This window comes from Rhinoraja longicauda, chromosome 32, assembly GCF_053455715.1.
Source record: "Rhinoraja longicauda isolate Sanriku21f chromosome 32, sRhiLon1.1, whole genome shotgun sequence".
NCBI lineage: Eukaryota > Metazoa > Chordata > Chondrichthyes > Rajiformes > Arhynchobatidae > Rhinoraja > Rhinoraja longicauda.
The window spans coordinates 11,868,075-11,885,287 of record NC_135984.1 but is presented as its reverse complement, the minus strand read 5'-3'; the positions used below and the strand labels follow the sequence as shown (position 1 = coordinate 11,885,287).

The window sequence follows — 17,213 nt, the reverse complement described above, 5'->3', positions numbered from 1 at the left end:
CCCACTTTCTCTATCTCCGAGGCTAACTCACTTGTTTTCTTTTTTCTTATGAAGGGTGTTCATCAGATCTGATGAGTGGCCTTCAACCTGAAATATTAACTACTTCTTTCCCACAGATCATGCTTGACCTGTTTAGCATGGATAGAAAATTGACTGAGAGTCAGAAGGCAAAGAATGGAAATGTTCTGTTTGGCTGCCGGTGACTAATGGTCACAGGGGTTGGCGATGGGACTGCTACATTTCACGTTGTATACTAATGAATTGGATGATGGAATTGATGGCTTTGTGGCTAGGTTTGCGGATGATATTCATTTAGGTGAAGGGGCAGGTTGTGTAGAAGAAGCAGGGAGTCTGTAGAATGACTTGGACAGGTTGGGAGATTGGGCAAAGAAGTGGCAGATGGAATATAGCATAGTAAAGTGTGCAGTCAAGCAATTTGGTAGTGGGAATAAAAACGTAGACTATTTTCTAAATGTGGAGAGGATTCAGAAATCGGAGGTGCAACAGGACTTGGGAGTGCTGGTGCAGGATTCCCAATAGGTTCATTTGCAGGTTAAATCGGCAGAATGGAAGGCAAATGCAATGTAAGCATTCATTTCAAGAGGACTAGAATATAATAGCAGGGATGTAATGTTGGGGTATAAGGCACTGGTCAGACTGCATTTGGAGTATTGTGAGCAGTTTTGGGCCCCATATCTGAGGAGGGATACCTGGCATTGGAGAGGGTTCTGATATGTTTCTAGGAATGATCCCAGGGATGATTGGGTTAACATTTGATGTGTATTTGACACCAATGAACCTGTATTTGCTGGAATTTAGAAAGATGAGGGGGAAATTCTCATTGAAACTTACTGAATTGTGAAAGGCCTGGATAGCATGGATCCGGAGAGGATGTTTCTACTAATGGGAGATTCTAGGACCAGAAGGCACAGTCTCAGAATAAAACGATGTACCTGGAGAAAGGAGAGGAGGAGGAATTTATTTAGTTTAACGGTGGTGAATCTATGGAATTCATTGTCAGACGGCTGTCAAGGTCAAGACTGGGTATTATTAAAGTGGAAATTGACAGGTTCTTGATTAATAAGGGTGTCAAAAGTCATGGGGAGTAGGTAAGAGAATGGGGTTTAGAGGGAAAGATAGATTAGCCATGATTGAATTGAAGAGTAGACTTGATGGGTCGAATGGCCTAATTGTGCTCCAATAACTTATGAACCCAAGCACAAATCACTATGCACAACACTTGTAAATATTTCCAATCAGAAAAAGACCCATATGTGCCTTCACTTTTAGTTTCCTGTTAGCCAGCCAATATTTTAATTTTGCCATTGTTACCTTCTACACCAGGAGCTTTGATTTTCCACAAACTCTCCACTTGTCATGCTGAGTGCACCTCCAAACATTTGCAAGAAGCTGGACACCATCCAGAACAGAGTAATCTGCTTGATTGGCATCCAGTCCACCCTAAACTTCCAGTCTGTCCATCGCCACAGGCCAGAAGCTGCAGTCTGTAAATCCACTGTAATTATATCCCTAGCATCTCCCAAATCTGCAACCATCAAAAAGAAAAGGCAGCACATGCACGTGAGTAACCCAGTCCCCCAGCATGATTACTTTCCAGTCGCACATTAACCTGATTTGGAAATATACTGCCAGTGCTTCATTGTGGTTCGGTTTAACTCCTTCAACTCCCTCCCAGCAGTTCTGTGGAAGCACAGTTCCAAAAGAACTGCAGTGGTTCAGTGCTCATAGTTTTCAGTTTTCTAAAGGACAATTCGGGATGGGCAATAATTGCTGGCCTAGCCAAAAAAGCACACATCTTGAAAAATGATTTGATTAAAATAAACAAACAGGATTTGTCCTCAGAGGTACACTCCCATGAGCGGCCTGTGCTTGCATTTAGTAGCCCTCCCTTATCTAGGTGTCAGGGAGTGAACTGCTACCCTGGGCCTCCTGACTCTATAGTGGAGTCCTCCAATTAAACCCACCCCTTCTGCAAAAGACAACTCCAGCTGATTTAATTTTTCTTCCTTCTTTCGGAGCAACTCCTGTCCCTTCTTCATCGTTAACTTCATTTCATCCAGATGCCGGGCTTCCTAGAGCAACATAGAAGAACAGGAGCAATGAGACAGGCACCCAAGCAAGAGGATACAAAGTGCTGGCGTATTAGTCGCAGCTATAGTGAAACCTGCACTATTGGCAATCATTCTTCCAAATCTCGGTCGTCTTCATGTGGCAAATTTGTTGACCAATACCAAAGAAGATCCATGCAACTTCAGGTGACATTTAGTCACCAAAAAATCAGGTTCCAAACGTATCTCAATTTTAGTCTAGCCTCATCTATGAGAAGAGTACAGACATTGCTAGAGTGAGAGTGGATACCAAGGATAAAACTACAAGCAATATTACTAGTTGAAATTGATTGGACTTCCAACCAGAAAATGCTTATTTGACAAGGTTACCATAAGGTTACCAATGGCTGTGAGATCTTACAACAGTAAAGCTAAAAAGAGATTGAGATGTAAAATGCTAACATTAAGAAGAACCTGACTTTGATTGGTTAAACACGTCACAAATTTATATTATTCTCCCAAAAGATATTCTAATCTATTAATGTATAAAATGCAAACAAGGAAGAGCTTCCTTTATCGTAAGATAGGGCCTCCGTGCATTTCTGAATTCCTCACCTGATCCAGGTTTTTCCAGATATCCTGCAGAATCTGTGAGCTCTCTGGGTCCTGCACCTGGTCTTGTGCTTTCCTCATGTCATGCCTCCACTGCTGCTTGGCTGACTTGAGCGCTGTCTGTCGCTTCCTCAGAGAGCGGGTCTGCTTCACGAGGAACTCCTTGGCTTTATTGATAGACAACCCTTCCGCGGAAATATAGTATCGTACACTGTGAAAGGTAAATGAGCCAGTCATTTAAACTTTTGATTTAAATCAGTCAGCCTCAAATCTTTACAGATCATAACTACTCTTTCTCCTGCTGTTCCTGAAATCAAGATTGTTCTCAACTTATCTATTTCAGCACTGAAAATGTCCACCGATCTCATGTTTTTTAGTTTAGTTTAGAGATACAGCGCGGAAACAGGCACTTCGGCCCACCCAGTCTGCTTCAACCAGCGACCCCCATAGACTAATAGTATCCTACACACTAAGGACAATTTACAATTTTGCCGAAGCCAAATACCTACAAACCTATACGTCTTCGGAATGTCTTCTCCCTGCTACATGCAGACGTTTAAAATGGCTTGATTACGCCTCATTCTAACTTCCTAATTTAGTTCATCTTCATTCTTAAAGACTGCCCAATGGGATTCAACTGTCATCTATTTAACATAAGGTGTGATCAAGGGTGATTTTCAGAAACACTCATAGTCTGAGGGCATGAAAGAATAGAATGATGTCAACTCAATATCCAAGCATGTTATTAGTGCAAATTGGTACAGGCTGACAAAATATCAAAATATGTGCCAACTTCCTTGAAATATTATGCGGGAGGAGAAAAACCTGTTGGTTCAATGGTTAATACGGCACGTATATACTGGCAATGGATAGTTGATGGTGGGTACCCCCTCTGACAAAGTCCGCAAAGGGGGAAAATTCAAACTTTCCAACTATATACGGCTTCCACTTTACATGGAGACCAGATATTGTTATTGGAAGTAATGTAAAATGTGGGTGCTAGGGTCCAGTGATTTTTCAGTTGGTTCAATTGGACTGGTGAAATGATACCATGTTGATAATATAAAAGGGACTTCATTGTGAATTTACTCAGTAGCAGAACATATTCAGTAATGTTCATATCGGTCTTCAGTAGCAGAAGATGAGCAGTGTTAGCCAGCCTGCATATATTGTCCACTCCAATTCCCCTTGAACTGAATGGGTTCAAGGCCATCTCAGAGGACGTTTAAGGTCAGGCTGGGTAAGGATGCCATTTCCTTTCCCGAAGGACATTATTGCACTTGATGACTTTTTATTTTAATCCATCATGTTTATAACCATCATGACTGATTTATTAGTGTGAATTTTATTTCAACTGCTTAAATATAAATTCCCCAGCTGTCAAAATGAGATTCAAAACTCTTGTCTCTGGATGATTAGTCAAGGCTTCTGAATGTTCGGCCATTCATTTAACTACCATGCACCACTAGTCTATACTATTAACTTTTTCATCGTGCCGGAATGAAATAGTGTAAATTAAACAGGAAAACAAAAGAACATACAAATATTGTATACTTTGCACGTACTTATCCACGCTGACTTGTTCATCCTCAGTTCTGGGAATGGGGGAGCTGCTGTGATTCGGGTACTGCAGAGTTAAAAATATATGAAAGGTAATCATCTTGCAATGCTTTAAAATTCTAGTGAACGTTAATCGACTTGCAATTCAGCCAAATCAAAATAGGTGCTTTCCTGAAACACTACAAGTAAATGGTTGGTTTTGATAAGCTGAGGATAAAGAAAGAACATTTTACCAGATTGTTCATTTGTAATGATCAGCAGAAATAGAAGTAAACACCGAATAAAGTTCAGAACAAACTGCTGCAGGAACACCAGTGGATGTGTTTTGCCATTCCTGTGCCTTTTATTAAAAGATGGAACCAGGCCCTGCAGCCCACCAAGTCCACATAGACCATGAATCAGTGGAAGGAAATGGACTGATTTGGGTCAGGACCCTTCTTCAGAATAATTCCAGCATCTGCAGCCTTTGGTGTCTCCACCTCACAAAGTTATTTATTATCCCAGTGTACAATTCCATAATTCTTCCAGGTTATCTAATTAGCTGGTGTACAAATTGATTAATACAATGTGGTTTCTTTCTTTTCTGTTTAACTCTAGTATTTGCAGCATAAAGCTGCTAAAACTTGAGGAAACCCAGACATTAATAAGGCAATATTACCCGGGCAGTCCCTAAATGTGGATGATCTGGAAAATGTTAGATGTTTCATGGTAAAGGGGGAACTGTTCTGTTTTTAACGTCATGGGAAAGTTGCAGCAGCTTTGTCTTATCTCTGGCTGGAGTACATAAGGTAGAAAGAGACACTGAGGGCAAAAATGCTTTAAATTCCTGCAAGGATATTCTTGAAATGGGAAATAAAATGTAAATGCTGAAAATCAGAAATAATAGGAGAAAACAGTAGAGCAGTTGGTCGAGCTGCTGCCTCACAGCATCAGGGACCTGGGTTCGATCCTGACCTATTTGTGTAGAGTTTGCACGTTCTTCTGAGACCACGTGGGTTTTCGCCAGGTGCTCCTGATTCCTCCCACATTCCAAATGCGTGTAGGTTAATTGGCTTCTGCAAATTGCCCTGAATGTGTAGGGAGTGGATGTGGAGGTGGGATATCATACAACTGGTGTGAATGGATATGATCAATGGTCTATGTGGTTTCGGTGGGCTGAAGCATGGGTTTCCATGCTGTATCCGTCAATCAAAACTGCAGGAAAAAACAGAAACATTCTCATCATCTATAATTTTAATAAAGATCTGATATATGCTTTAAAAAAATCACATTTCTAATTAATGATTCTACCATGAAATATTATTGCACATCTCTATCTGGATTCTGGTGGATTTGCTCTTTGCAATAGCTCCTCTTTTTAGTCGAAAATAGCACTTGTCAAACAAAAGACACAAGTAATCTGGTCTGTTCAGAAAGCTAAACTTCACATTAAAAATTCAAAGTGGAAGACCAAATCTTAACAAAACAATGGTGTGTAACCATTTTGGCTTAATTTTAGTACAAACCAAAAGGTTTGGAGAAATCTGACGCACCCGTTTAGCTTGAGAAAGATGATATCTAAGGGAGATATAATGATAGGCTTCGGGATCCGAATTGTTGAGGAACAATTTTGGCAAAATACTGGACTGAGAAAGGTCATATTTGCTTTAAATTTTACTCACTTCCTTCTTTAAATCCTCAATATGAAGTTCATCCCCTTCTGCGCCACCGGAAGCTCCATTGATTACAGGATTTTCGTTTAAGGTATTCTGCTTTTTTTTAATTGTCACTTCCAATTCACTAGAAGAGAACAATTTGTCAGACAATTACACTACAGCAGAAATTCACAAGCATCTTTAGAAAGCCTCACTTTAGAAAGACTGCTTTCTCTTGCTGGGCCCCATTCTCCATTGATTCTCCAAATATAAATATTGAATAAACATTATGGTTTTATGATTGTGCACCCCTCCCCTCCTATCCTTTGCTCAGATACCACCTGTCGGGGAGGGAGTGGCATTTCCAAGTTGAAAACCTGTGTGTCAAACAAAATTAATCCAAGCCATTCATTCATCTGTTACACACCTCAAAAACATTTGGATGTGAAGTAGATCATCGAATGGCTTTGTGTTTTTCGGTAATTTTCCTTCAAAATAAGACAATTAATTATGCCGAGGTCTTGACATGATTATGCTGGAGGCATTATAATTATTTGTCATTATTTGAAGAGGCAAAGACAATCTTGGCAACCATTCCTGTGCCTACAATGTCTGATAACGAGCTACCTGTCTATTGGCTGTTAATGGAGCTTATGGTGAAGCTGCAGCTGCATTTCCTTCAGAACAATGACTAAACCTCAGATCAATTTATTGTATTTAGTTCAGTTCAAGACACAGCATGGAAACCCGTACACTAGCATTATCATGCACGCTAGGGACAATATAATTTTTTTACCAACGGCAATTAACAAACCTGTACGTCTTTAGAGTGTGGGAGGAAACCGGAGCACATGTAGAAAACCCACAAGGTCACAGACAGAATGTACAGACTCCAAACAGACAGCACGCCTTGTCAGGTTCGAACAGAGGTCTCTGGTGTTGTAGGACGGCAACTCTACCGCTGCGCCACTATGCCACTGCGGTGTCCCACTGAGTCCACACTAGATCTATGTTACCCACTTTCTCATCCACTCCCTACACAATTTGGGCGATTTACAGAGGCCAACTAACCTGCAAACCCACACTTATTTGCGATGTGTGAGGAAACTGGAGCACCCAGAGGAAACCAACGTGGTCACAGGGAGAACGAGCAAATTTCACTGGGAGCATCCAAGGATATTTCACTGAGAGCATCCACCATCTGTTTTGTTGACGCATCACAAAATTCTCAGACTTCACACACCGTATGTTAAGTGCACCCATACATTGTCTCCTCATAATCCCTTCAACTCAGTTGAGCAACAACAAGATACCTGATTCTATTCTGGAGTCGTTGACTTTCATTTCTCAGTGTGTCGACCTCTGTTTGCAGCTCCACCTGTTGGCCCTGTAGCTTATCCAAGTTCTGGAGGGACAGGCAAATTGAATCTTGCAAAGAGGCCTGCTCGTGTTTTGCTTTTTCTACTTCGTGTTTGCTTGGTTGGGAAAGAATTATTTTCTGTAAATATGAATTAAAAAAATGTCATATGAAGCCATGTTACTTGCTTCAGTGTTTCAGTGATCATTTCCTAGGGAATTAAAAGCTCATAGTTAAGACTCAACTAGATTACAGTTACTGGAGACGCAAGAAACTGCAGATGTTGGAATTTTGCATTGAACACAAAATGCTTGAGTAACTTAGCAGGTCAGCCAGCATCTTAGGAGAACACTATACCTCCCCCCCCTATAATTTCCCCTCTGGCTTTCACCCTTCTTCTCTTCTAATCTGACAATCTCATGTCTCCTTGACCCCTTTTTGTTTCCTTTTCATCTCTAGTCTTTAGCCACCCATTTGCCAATCAAATTCCCCCTCATCTGTATCCACCCATCACTTGCCAGGCTTTGACCCACCCCCATCTCTTCTCCAGCTTTCTACTCCCTCCCAAGATCAGTCTGAAGAGGAGCGCACAACCCCAAATGTTGCCTATCCGTATCCTCCAGAGATGCTCCCTGGCCCTCTGAGTTACTCCAGCACCACGTGTTCTATACGATAACAGTATTGACTTTACATACCGGCTGAATTTTTTAAGAACATAAATTACAAAACATTTTGGGGAAGATGGGGGAAGGAGACTGTAAATGACGTGGATGACGTGGCAGCGCCTAACGGCAGCGGCTGACTAGCAGTCTGTCCGTCTTTTTTTCCCCTTTTTTGTTGTGTGTCGGTGTTGGGATGGTTTTTATATATATTTTTTGGTTGTGTATGTGTGGGAGGGGGTGGTGGTGTGGGTGGGTGTGGGGGGGGAACTTTTCTCTTCCTCACGGCGCGGGGTGCGGCTCGGCTGCGGGGCCTAACATCGCCCGCTGCGGCTCGGCCGCTGGACTTTACATCCCGGTGCGGCTTGGCCGCTGGACTTAACAGTGCCCGGTGCAGCTCGGCTGCGGGGCTTAACATCGCCCGGTGCAGCTCGGCTGCGGGGCTTAACATCGCCCGGTGCAGCTCGGCTGCGGGGCTTAACATCGCCCGGTGCAGCTCGGCTGCGGGGCTTTTCATCGCTGGTGCGGCTCGGCTGCGGACTTGACATCGCCTGGTGCGGCTCGACCACGGGACTTAGCTGCGCAAGGCTTGGTCGCGGGCCTTTCATCGCCCGGTTCGGCCGCGGGACGTTTCAGCGCCCGGTGCGGGGACTGTGCGGGTCGGTCGGGGACGAGCTGTCTGTCCGTGGGCGTGGGGAAGAGAGTGGAAGTTTTGTTGCCTCCATCACAGTGAGGGGGTGTTTGGAGTCACTGTGATGGACGTTTGTGTTGGGGTTATGTGTCTTGTGTTCTTTTTTTTTTTCTATGACTGCTATGTAGTTTCGTTCGGTACTTCGGTACCGAACGACAAATAAAGCTCTGTTATACCTGTTAACCGGCAATTCCTCAAAAGCAGAAGCCACATTAAAATTAACAGCTGGATTCCCCACCCAACAGCCAGCCAGAACGAGAGGCTGACCAACACTAGGTGGCAACGCCAGGGGGAGGACAACAATTCTGGTGGTCATCATAAGTACATGGAGGAGAATGGGACATGAAGATGTGTGTGTGTGCCCACAAGGAGGGAGGTGGCTTGTTCACAGCAGCAGATTTGTTAGGAGCTGGTGCAGCACTCTTGATTCCCTCACCAACCCTTGATCGAGAATCTCCCATCTTAGGTCTAGTTTTAGTCACGTGTACCGAGACACAGTGAAAAGCTCAGGTTTATTCCTTCAGCTGCTCACTTCCTATGTCTTGGCATTAAAAATAACTTCAATCACTACAATGAGGTCAGTTGTTTTCTTTCAGCAACCAAACCCAGTAACCCCCTCTTCCACCCCTTCATGATTTCCTCAAAGGATACAAAAAAGGAAACAAATTGTATAGGTGCATGCCAAGTCCTACAGAGAGGGAAAGTACAAAAGGACACAAGGTGCTGGTGTAACTGAGAAGGTCAGGCAGCAACTCTGGAGGATATGGATAAGCGACCTTTCAGGTCGAGATCCTTCTTGACCTGCTGAGTTGCTCCAGCACTCTCGTATCTTTTTGTGTATTAACCAGCATCTGTAGTTTCTCCCTTCTACAGAGAGAGAAAGTAAATGGTTTTGTGAAAGATATCATCCAGAATCGCCTTCAATAGGTTTTAGCAGTGTGCAACCATCAGGCAAGTAAGGCCCAGTGAGCACTTACAGCTTGGTTTCTTTTCAGCTCATCTTCCTCTGTACGGAGCTGTTGCTTCCTCAGTTTCAATGACATTTCCTGAAATGCAAAAGAAACGATTTGTGTCACAAAGGTAACCTGATGGATTTAAGTGTCTAGGAAGCTGCACTACTGCTGTATTATTTTTTTAGTAAGGGTTATTGAAACAAGGGGTCCATTTCCACATGTAGTTTGTGGACATTCAACACAACCTATTATTTCATGGGACAAAAGACCTATTCTGGATGGATGAATTAAAAATGATATCCCTTGTTTGTAATTGTGTTGTGTGGGTTTAACCCGATGTTTATTTGAAAAAACTGAGCTTATATTACAGATGGCTAACTCAGCAGAACTAACCAGTTCTGATAGAAGCAGAAAAGGGGAGGTACCTGCAATTATTGAATTCTATATTAAGACTTCGCTGTTAAAGGAAATGGATCCTTTGTCTGTCTGGCCACATAATTTTACATATCAATTAAACCCAATCTCAATCTTTTCTGCTCCAAAGATGAAATCTTTGTCTTTCCAGTCCTTCTGAACAGTTAAAATGCTACACTCCTGGAAAAATCCTTGTGAACCGCTGAACCACCTATTTAAAAAGAAGTTGCATGTATACTTCCTGCAGTGTGGAGTCTGGCTTACATGCAGTACTAAAGCTGTAGACTAAGGTTTAAAAAAAAAATACACCTACCAACTGATGCCTGTGCTTATACGCAATGTCTAAGTTAAAAGAGTTTAATGTCTCGTAAGTCACTTTTAGCCATCCTCTCAATCTCTCTGAAGATCACCTTCAGCGATCTATGGTGTTTGAACTCCAGGGTCTTAAGTGCATCAAGATTTCATGTATTATTTCATGTGTTATTTTATCTTCCCTTGTAGTCTTTATACATACTGTGAACTACTTCTCTAGCTCACGGTATATGTTGTAAGCAAGTCTAATTGTAACCATGTTTGAAAGAGTTTGTAATATTAAAACTTAACAGATGCTCCCATTTTCCCTTAGGCAGTGTGTTCTGTGATGGAGAATATCAAGAACTATTTTTGGTGCTGTGCTGGTCTGGACTAATGACAACTGCCTACCATGCTTCAGACAAGAATCAGGACCTTCCAAACTCCAACTATTTTGATAGAATTTCTGTGTTTGCTTCTTCCAATGGTATTCTGTTCCAACCACATACTCGAGTTTTAGATCCATGCTTGGTTTTAATCCATTTCATCTCCTTTTTGCATTTCACTTCTTTCATTTTTCTTATTTAATCATTCCTGGTCTCCATAGACCTCACCTTCCCAACGTTTTCCTGATTCTGCATTTGCTTAAAAGCTGTCCATCTCCATAATCTTCCAATCACTAGTGAAGATTAGTCTTGTTCTCTCTTTCTCTAATCTTGCCAAAAATATTGAGTGTCTCAGACATATTGTATTTTAATTTCAGAAACAGTTCAAGTCCTTTCCTGGAATAATGACTAAAGTTATGCGACTCGTCCATCATATACATTTTCTGAAACTTTTTATTGAAGTAAGAATAACACTGCAAATGTAATGTAGAAAGGAACTGCAGATACTGGTTTATACCGAAGATAGACACAAAGTGCTGGTGTAACTCAGCGTGTCAGGCAGCATCTCTGAAGAAAAAGGATGTGTGACTTTTGGGTCAGGTCACTTCATCAGTCTGAAGAAGGGTCCAGACTTGAAACGTCACCCGTCCTTTTTCTCCAGAGATGTTGCCTGACCCGCTGAGTTATTCCAGCACTTTGTGTCTATCTTCACTGCAAATGTTGTGGCAGATTAATAGGTCAGATGAGATTGCAATGATTCAACACAAACAAAATAATTGTTTGGGTATTTTTCAAAAGCTAAATTCTGTAGCTTTGAAATAGAAGACCTGCCACATTGAGACTGAATTAGCGCCTGTTCCCTCTGTGTTGTGTGGCACCAAGTTCACCTACCTGATTTTGCAGCAGATTGCACTTGGCTTTCAGTTCTTTGCCTCTCATCTCCAGCTGCTCCTCGGACTTCTGAACCTTTGATTCCTGCAGGTGCATGGATACATTATGAATGTGGTTCTTGTGCAAATAAACTTCAGTACCAATCTATTTTCTATTGCTGATAAGAAAGATCTTTAGGTCTGAAATTGTTGTAATATTTAGTTGCAATCTTTGTTGTTTGGATACTATTCTAAAGTTGAACATTTCATGTAACTCCTTATAAATATGTCAGTTGAAGTTATATTCACTTCTACAATTTAAGTTCCAAAATAACTTTTTGTTTGGAATTATTTTTCATCCATAACAACATAAAGCATTGAAAAAAAATAAAATGACATGCTAAAGATTATTGAAAATATCCAAGGAAATGGATGCCACAAGAAGGCCTTGAAGATGTATTAGATCACCAGGGATTTGTTTGGCTGTACAAAAAATGTGTCCATGGTTTAGGAGAGAAATGGGCTTTTGTTTTGCAATGCAGAGGAGGCCAAAGAATCAACCCAGAGCCGTGGCAATGGGGAATAATAATGGCCAGATAGAGCAAAGATGTTCCTCAGAGTCTTGAGAATTTGGGAACTTACTTCTTTAAACAGTACTTGAAACAGAGATTTAGAAATTTCTAAAGCAGAGGTGGATAACTGTCCCTAGATAGGAAAGCAGAATTGAGGTTAAGATTAGTTCAGTCGTGATCTTATGAAATGGCTGGGCCAGCTTGTGGGCTAGGTGGCCTGCTCTTGTCCGTTTGTTTAACAAGGAAAAAAAGTCTTCAGTTGACAGAGATTTAGAACTATTGTTCAAGCATGTTATTAGGCAGGAGCTCGGGAGGGTACACTGGGAGCAATTATTATTGGGTAAGTCCACATCTGACATGCGAGAGTTGTTTAAAGACCAGTTGATCGATGTTCATATCCGATGTTCCAGTAAGGAGAAGGTATAGGATGACAAAGTAAAGGAAGACCAGAGATTGTACATTTGGACAAAAGGAAAAATGAAGAGCATGCAAGGTTTAAGAGGTTCAAATCAGACATGGCCTTTGAGGAATATAAAGAAAGGAGGAAATAACTCAAGCAGGCGATTAGAAGGGCCAAAAGTGGAAGGTTGGATTTAAAAAAATCCCAAAGCATTTTATACATATATTTTTTTAAAATATGATAACAAGAGGGCAGGTAGGACCACAAGGATAAAGGAGGGAATTTGTGCTTATAGGGGATATTGGCGAGGTAAGAATTGAGTACTTTGCATCTGTTTTCACCAAGGAGGAGATGGTGGACAGTGAAGTGTAAGAAAATAACTGCAGATGCTGGTACAAATCAAAGGTATTTATTTCACAAAATGCTGGAGTAACTCAGCAGGTCAGGCAGCATCTCAGGAGAGAAGGAATGGGTGACGTTTCGGGTCGAGACCCTTCTTCAGACTGATGTCAGGGGGGCGGGACAAAGGAAGGATATAGGTGGAGGCAGGAAGATAGAGGGAGATCTGGGATGGGGGAGGGGAAGAGAGGGACAGAGGACACTCAGTGAGATCAGTGTGGAGAATACAAATATGCAAGGGCAGTTTGAGATTCTTCTTATCGAGTCCACATCACAAGATTAGAAGTTGTTCAGCCAGAGCTGAGCACACTTCTCAGCATCTGCACACAATGGCGTCTTGCGCTTCATGCGCTTCTTGTGCGTGGTGGTGGAAAGATTGGTGGAAACGGCCGCAACGTGATTGCTCTTTCTTTGACCCCAGTTTGAGATTAAGGAGGAGGTGGTTTGGGGGCTCTTGGAGCATGTAAGTGGATACATTGGCAGGGCCTGATAGAATTTATCCCAGATTATTGGGAGAGATGAGAGAGGAGATTGTGGGAGCATTAATGAAAATCTTTGTGTCCCCTTTAGCCACTGGGGAGGTTCTGGAGGACTAGGGAGTGGTTAATGTTGTTCCTTTATTTAATAAAGGAAGTAGAGAGAATCCAGAGAATCATAGGACGGTGAGCCTCATGCCAATGGTAGATAAGATGAACGGGATTAATAGTGACTTAATCATACAGCGGACTTTAACATCGCGGAGACCACGGTCTCTGGTTAGAGACCGACATCGGGGACTCCAAGCCGCGGGAGCTTCAATCCCCCGACTTCAGATGGTTCGACTGCCCCGACCACAGGAGAATAAAGTGGAAGGAGATTGGACTTTATTGCCTTACATCATAGTGAGGAATCCGCTGTGATGGATGTTTATGTTAACTTTAATGTAGTTGTGTGTCTTGGTGCTTTTTTACAGTATGGCAGTATGGTAATTCGAATTTCACCGTACCTTAATTGGTACACATGACAATAAACTGTCCTTGACCTTGAGCTTCGGAACTGGCGTACTGATAGAGGACAGGTTTGTGGTGGAAGGACAATATTCATGCTGGAGATCTGTGACCTGTGGAGTTCCGCAGGGATCTGTGATGGGACTACTGCTGTTTGTGACTTGGAATTAAATGTAGACAGGTTGATTAGTAAGTTTGTGGATCACAGACTGTGAGGAAGGCTGCCACAGCGGGATTTAGATCAGCTACAGAAATGGGCAGAGAAATGACAGATGAAGTTTAATCCGAGCAAATGTGAGGTATTGCACTTTGGGAGGTCAGAGGGAAAATATACAATTAATGGCATGACCTCTTAAGAACATTGATGTACAGAGGGATCTTGGGGTCCAAGTCCATAACTTCCAGAAAGTGGCAACACAAGTAGATCGATTGGCAAAGAAGGCATAAGGTAAACTTGCCTTCATTGGTTGGGGCATCGAGTATAAGAGTGGGGAAGTCATGATGCAGCTTTATAGGATTTTAATTAGGCGGCATTTGGAGTTTTGCGTGTAGTTCCAGTCGGCTCATTATAGGAAGGATTCGGAGAATTTGGAAAGGATGAAAAGGAGGTTTACCAGAATAATGCCTGGATTAGGAGCTATCAGCTACAGGTAGAGGTGGCATAGACATGGATTGTTTTCTCTGGAATGCCGGAAGTTGTGGGGAGATTTGGTAGAAGTATATAAAAATTGACAGATATAGATAGGGTGGACATTCAGAACTTGCGTCCCAGGACAGAAATATCAAATACTAGAGGGCATAGCTTGAAGGTGAGAGGTGCAAAGTTTAAAGGAGATGTGCGTGACGTCGTTTGTTTACATAGAGGGTAGTGAGTGGCTGGAATGTGCTGCCTGTTATGTTTGGTATACCTGGACGCATGGTATATCTGATCTGTTTGGATAGCGTGCAAATCAAAGCTTTACACTGTACCTTGGTACTTCTCACTGTACCTCTAAACCTATGTTCAATGCACGTTTGCCACATGCAATTGAGGACCAGTCTACCCAAGTGCTCTGAGGTGCAACTGTCGATCAAGCCACTTGATGAATATCTGAAACAAGTATAATACACAGGTTGCTCTCCGCCTAGCAATGTTGTTCATTTGAATCATTCTTCACATAGCTGCTTAAATGGGTAACAAAGTTAGTGAGAAGTGTATAATTGGACTGACCCTCAAGGGAGTGATCAAGCTGTCTGCACTTTTCGTTCAGCTGTAATTTTGCAAGGATTCAGATTAGCGGCTTTCATGCTTACTTTTTTTCCATACGACTTTCTCAACTCACTGAGTTGCCTCTCCAGCTCCTGACGAAGATCTGAAATCTCCCGCTCGTGAAACTTAGTCAGACGCCCGTGCTCTTCCTGCACCTGCTTTAGAAGGTTACTTCTCTGCTCTTGCTCCTGAACAATGCCAATGAACACACTTGTCAGGCCAACCAAAGTAATGGATATGGAAACATGTGGCGTCGTCATTTACAATTTTATGTTGAAAATGGATTTAAGCACGATGAAATGAGACTGGGGCAAATTAGATCATAGCCGGCTGCTCTTCAACTGTTTGTAGCACGTTTAATCCGATTTCATGAAACTCAGCTATTTTCTGTTGCACAATTGTGTTCTCCAAACCTCATATCACCGACACTGAGATAAGCAGCAAATAAAGAATAACACGACTTGCTCAACATTATTTACTTCTCTGGACCCTTCCTCTCAATCTAATTTGTAAATGAGCAAATCCCGCACATATTAAATATTTTATAAACAGGATTAAAACGGGATTCAAATTGGGTATTTATGCTGCAAGTGAACATTTGCTCACCTTTTCTTCATATTCTTCTCTAATTCTTTCCATGGTTTGCTGATGCTCTTCTTTAATCTTCTCCAGTTTCCACTCATGGTCCTTTTCTACGTCATCACGTTTTTCTTTCAGCAAGTCACTTAACTTTTAATCAGCATTGACAGAGGAAAGCAAATATCAGTTATAATACCAACACATTTTTTTGAACGACTCAAAACGTAGAGATTTATAGCAGCTTTTATTTGACAACATATTTAGCAATAAAACTACTGCATTAAACAATAAAATCCAAGAAGATCTAAACAAGGAAAGAAAATGAACAACCTGCAGCATATTTAAAATCAGCAGGTCCCAATCATTAAAAATGGCATCTTCTTATATAGAGACTGCACAACCGTCAACAGCCCCAAGCCCTTCATTTTGCTACAAGATTGCAGACCAGGCAGTAATCTTTGCTTTTGGTTTCCCAATTTTTTCACTGAAATTTGAGAGTAACTCCGTATATTTACATTTGTTGCCTACCTAGCTGATTAAGATAATATAATTGCCCAAATCTTGGAAATATTGATCTGGATATTTTAAAAGCAGAAGAAAATGTGAAGTATTTCAGCATGTTTTTAATTTTTTTTATTGCTTCTTGGAATGCTGAAGAACAGAAGGAGAGCAATTGTTCCCAGTGCATGTGTGGCTTTTTCAAAGAACTGTGCAAATTAGTCCAACATGTCTGTTTTCCCCTCATTTACAACAGACACTACTCTGTCCGTTCCGGTAAGGGATGGTGAATATATTGCTGTAGTTGCAGTTTGGGATGAGGGTAAACAGGTGACAACAGGATCTTACATCTGATACAATGTGCCCTCAGCTTTCTGAAGCCAAGCTCACTTCAGTTAAATATTTGATGTATTACGCCAAAATAGTAATGAAGGTGCTCCATAGAGTGGGCATGAGGTCAATGTTGGAAAATGGTTATGTTAGGAAGCTTGCCTGATTGAAGCAGATAAATTTCATATGACCTGCCTTGCCAGCAAAAGCCGTTGGGCAAATCCACAAGCATTGTGAAAGAAGAGGATAAAAGTGAGGAGCCTAACATGTATTAGAAGTGGCCAGTGGGAGTATTGTGGAGACAGGAGGCATGCTCCTGACCTAAATGGTGCTACATCGATGTATAGAACCAATCTTGTGTGGCTTTTGATGACAGGCAGTTGTTGGGCCATTTTCTCCTTGGAAAACCAAGGTTTAGTAGGCCTGCCACTTGCTCTGTTCCAGAACCCAGCTTCTTAAGTGGATTATGATAGAACGTTATTTATCCCAGGAGGGAAATTCATTTGTCAACATTAACTTGTTTGAGCGCATCATTATGATGTAGATTCAGTTCTCCTTCAAGAATGCAGTTTCAGACACAATGGGAAGTGGGTGCCATGCAGTCTAATGGTTATCAGATTTTGGGTTCAACCTGCACCCGGAAATGGTTCATAATTGCTAGAGTTTTAAAAGAGACCATTGGTGTGGATGGGGACGATCGTGATT

General features: G+C 41.8%; 1 protein-coding gene across 1 annotated transcript in view; it reads right to left on the bottom strand.

Annotated features, from left to right (window-relative positions):
* cep164 (centrosomal protein 164) overlaps positions 1–17,213 on the bottom strand; it is a 161,332-nt gene that overhangs the window by 13,828 nt on the left and 130,291 nt on the right. Inside the window, exons 18-26 of the mRNA XM_078426641.1 lie at positions 15,708–15,830; positions 15,146–15,289; positions 11,518–11,601; positions 9,560–9,628; positions 7,189–7,373; positions 5,903–6,020; positions 4,247–4,308; positions 2,685–2,892; positions 1,986–2,093 (exon numbers count right to left, since the gene is read on the bottom strand). Of these exons, the coding sequence (XP_078282767.1) occupies positions 1,986–2,093; positions 2,685–2,892; positions 4,247–4,308; positions 5,903–6,020; positions 7,189–7,373; positions 9,560–9,628; positions 11,518–11,601; positions 15,146–15,289; positions 15,708–15,830 (1,101 nt within the window). The remainder of the gene's footprint in view (positions 1–1,985; positions 2,094–2,684; positions 2,893–4,246; positions 4,309–5,902; positions 6,021–7,188; positions 7,374–9,559; positions 9,629–11,517; positions 11,602–15,145; positions 15,290–15,707; positions 15,831–17,213) is intronic.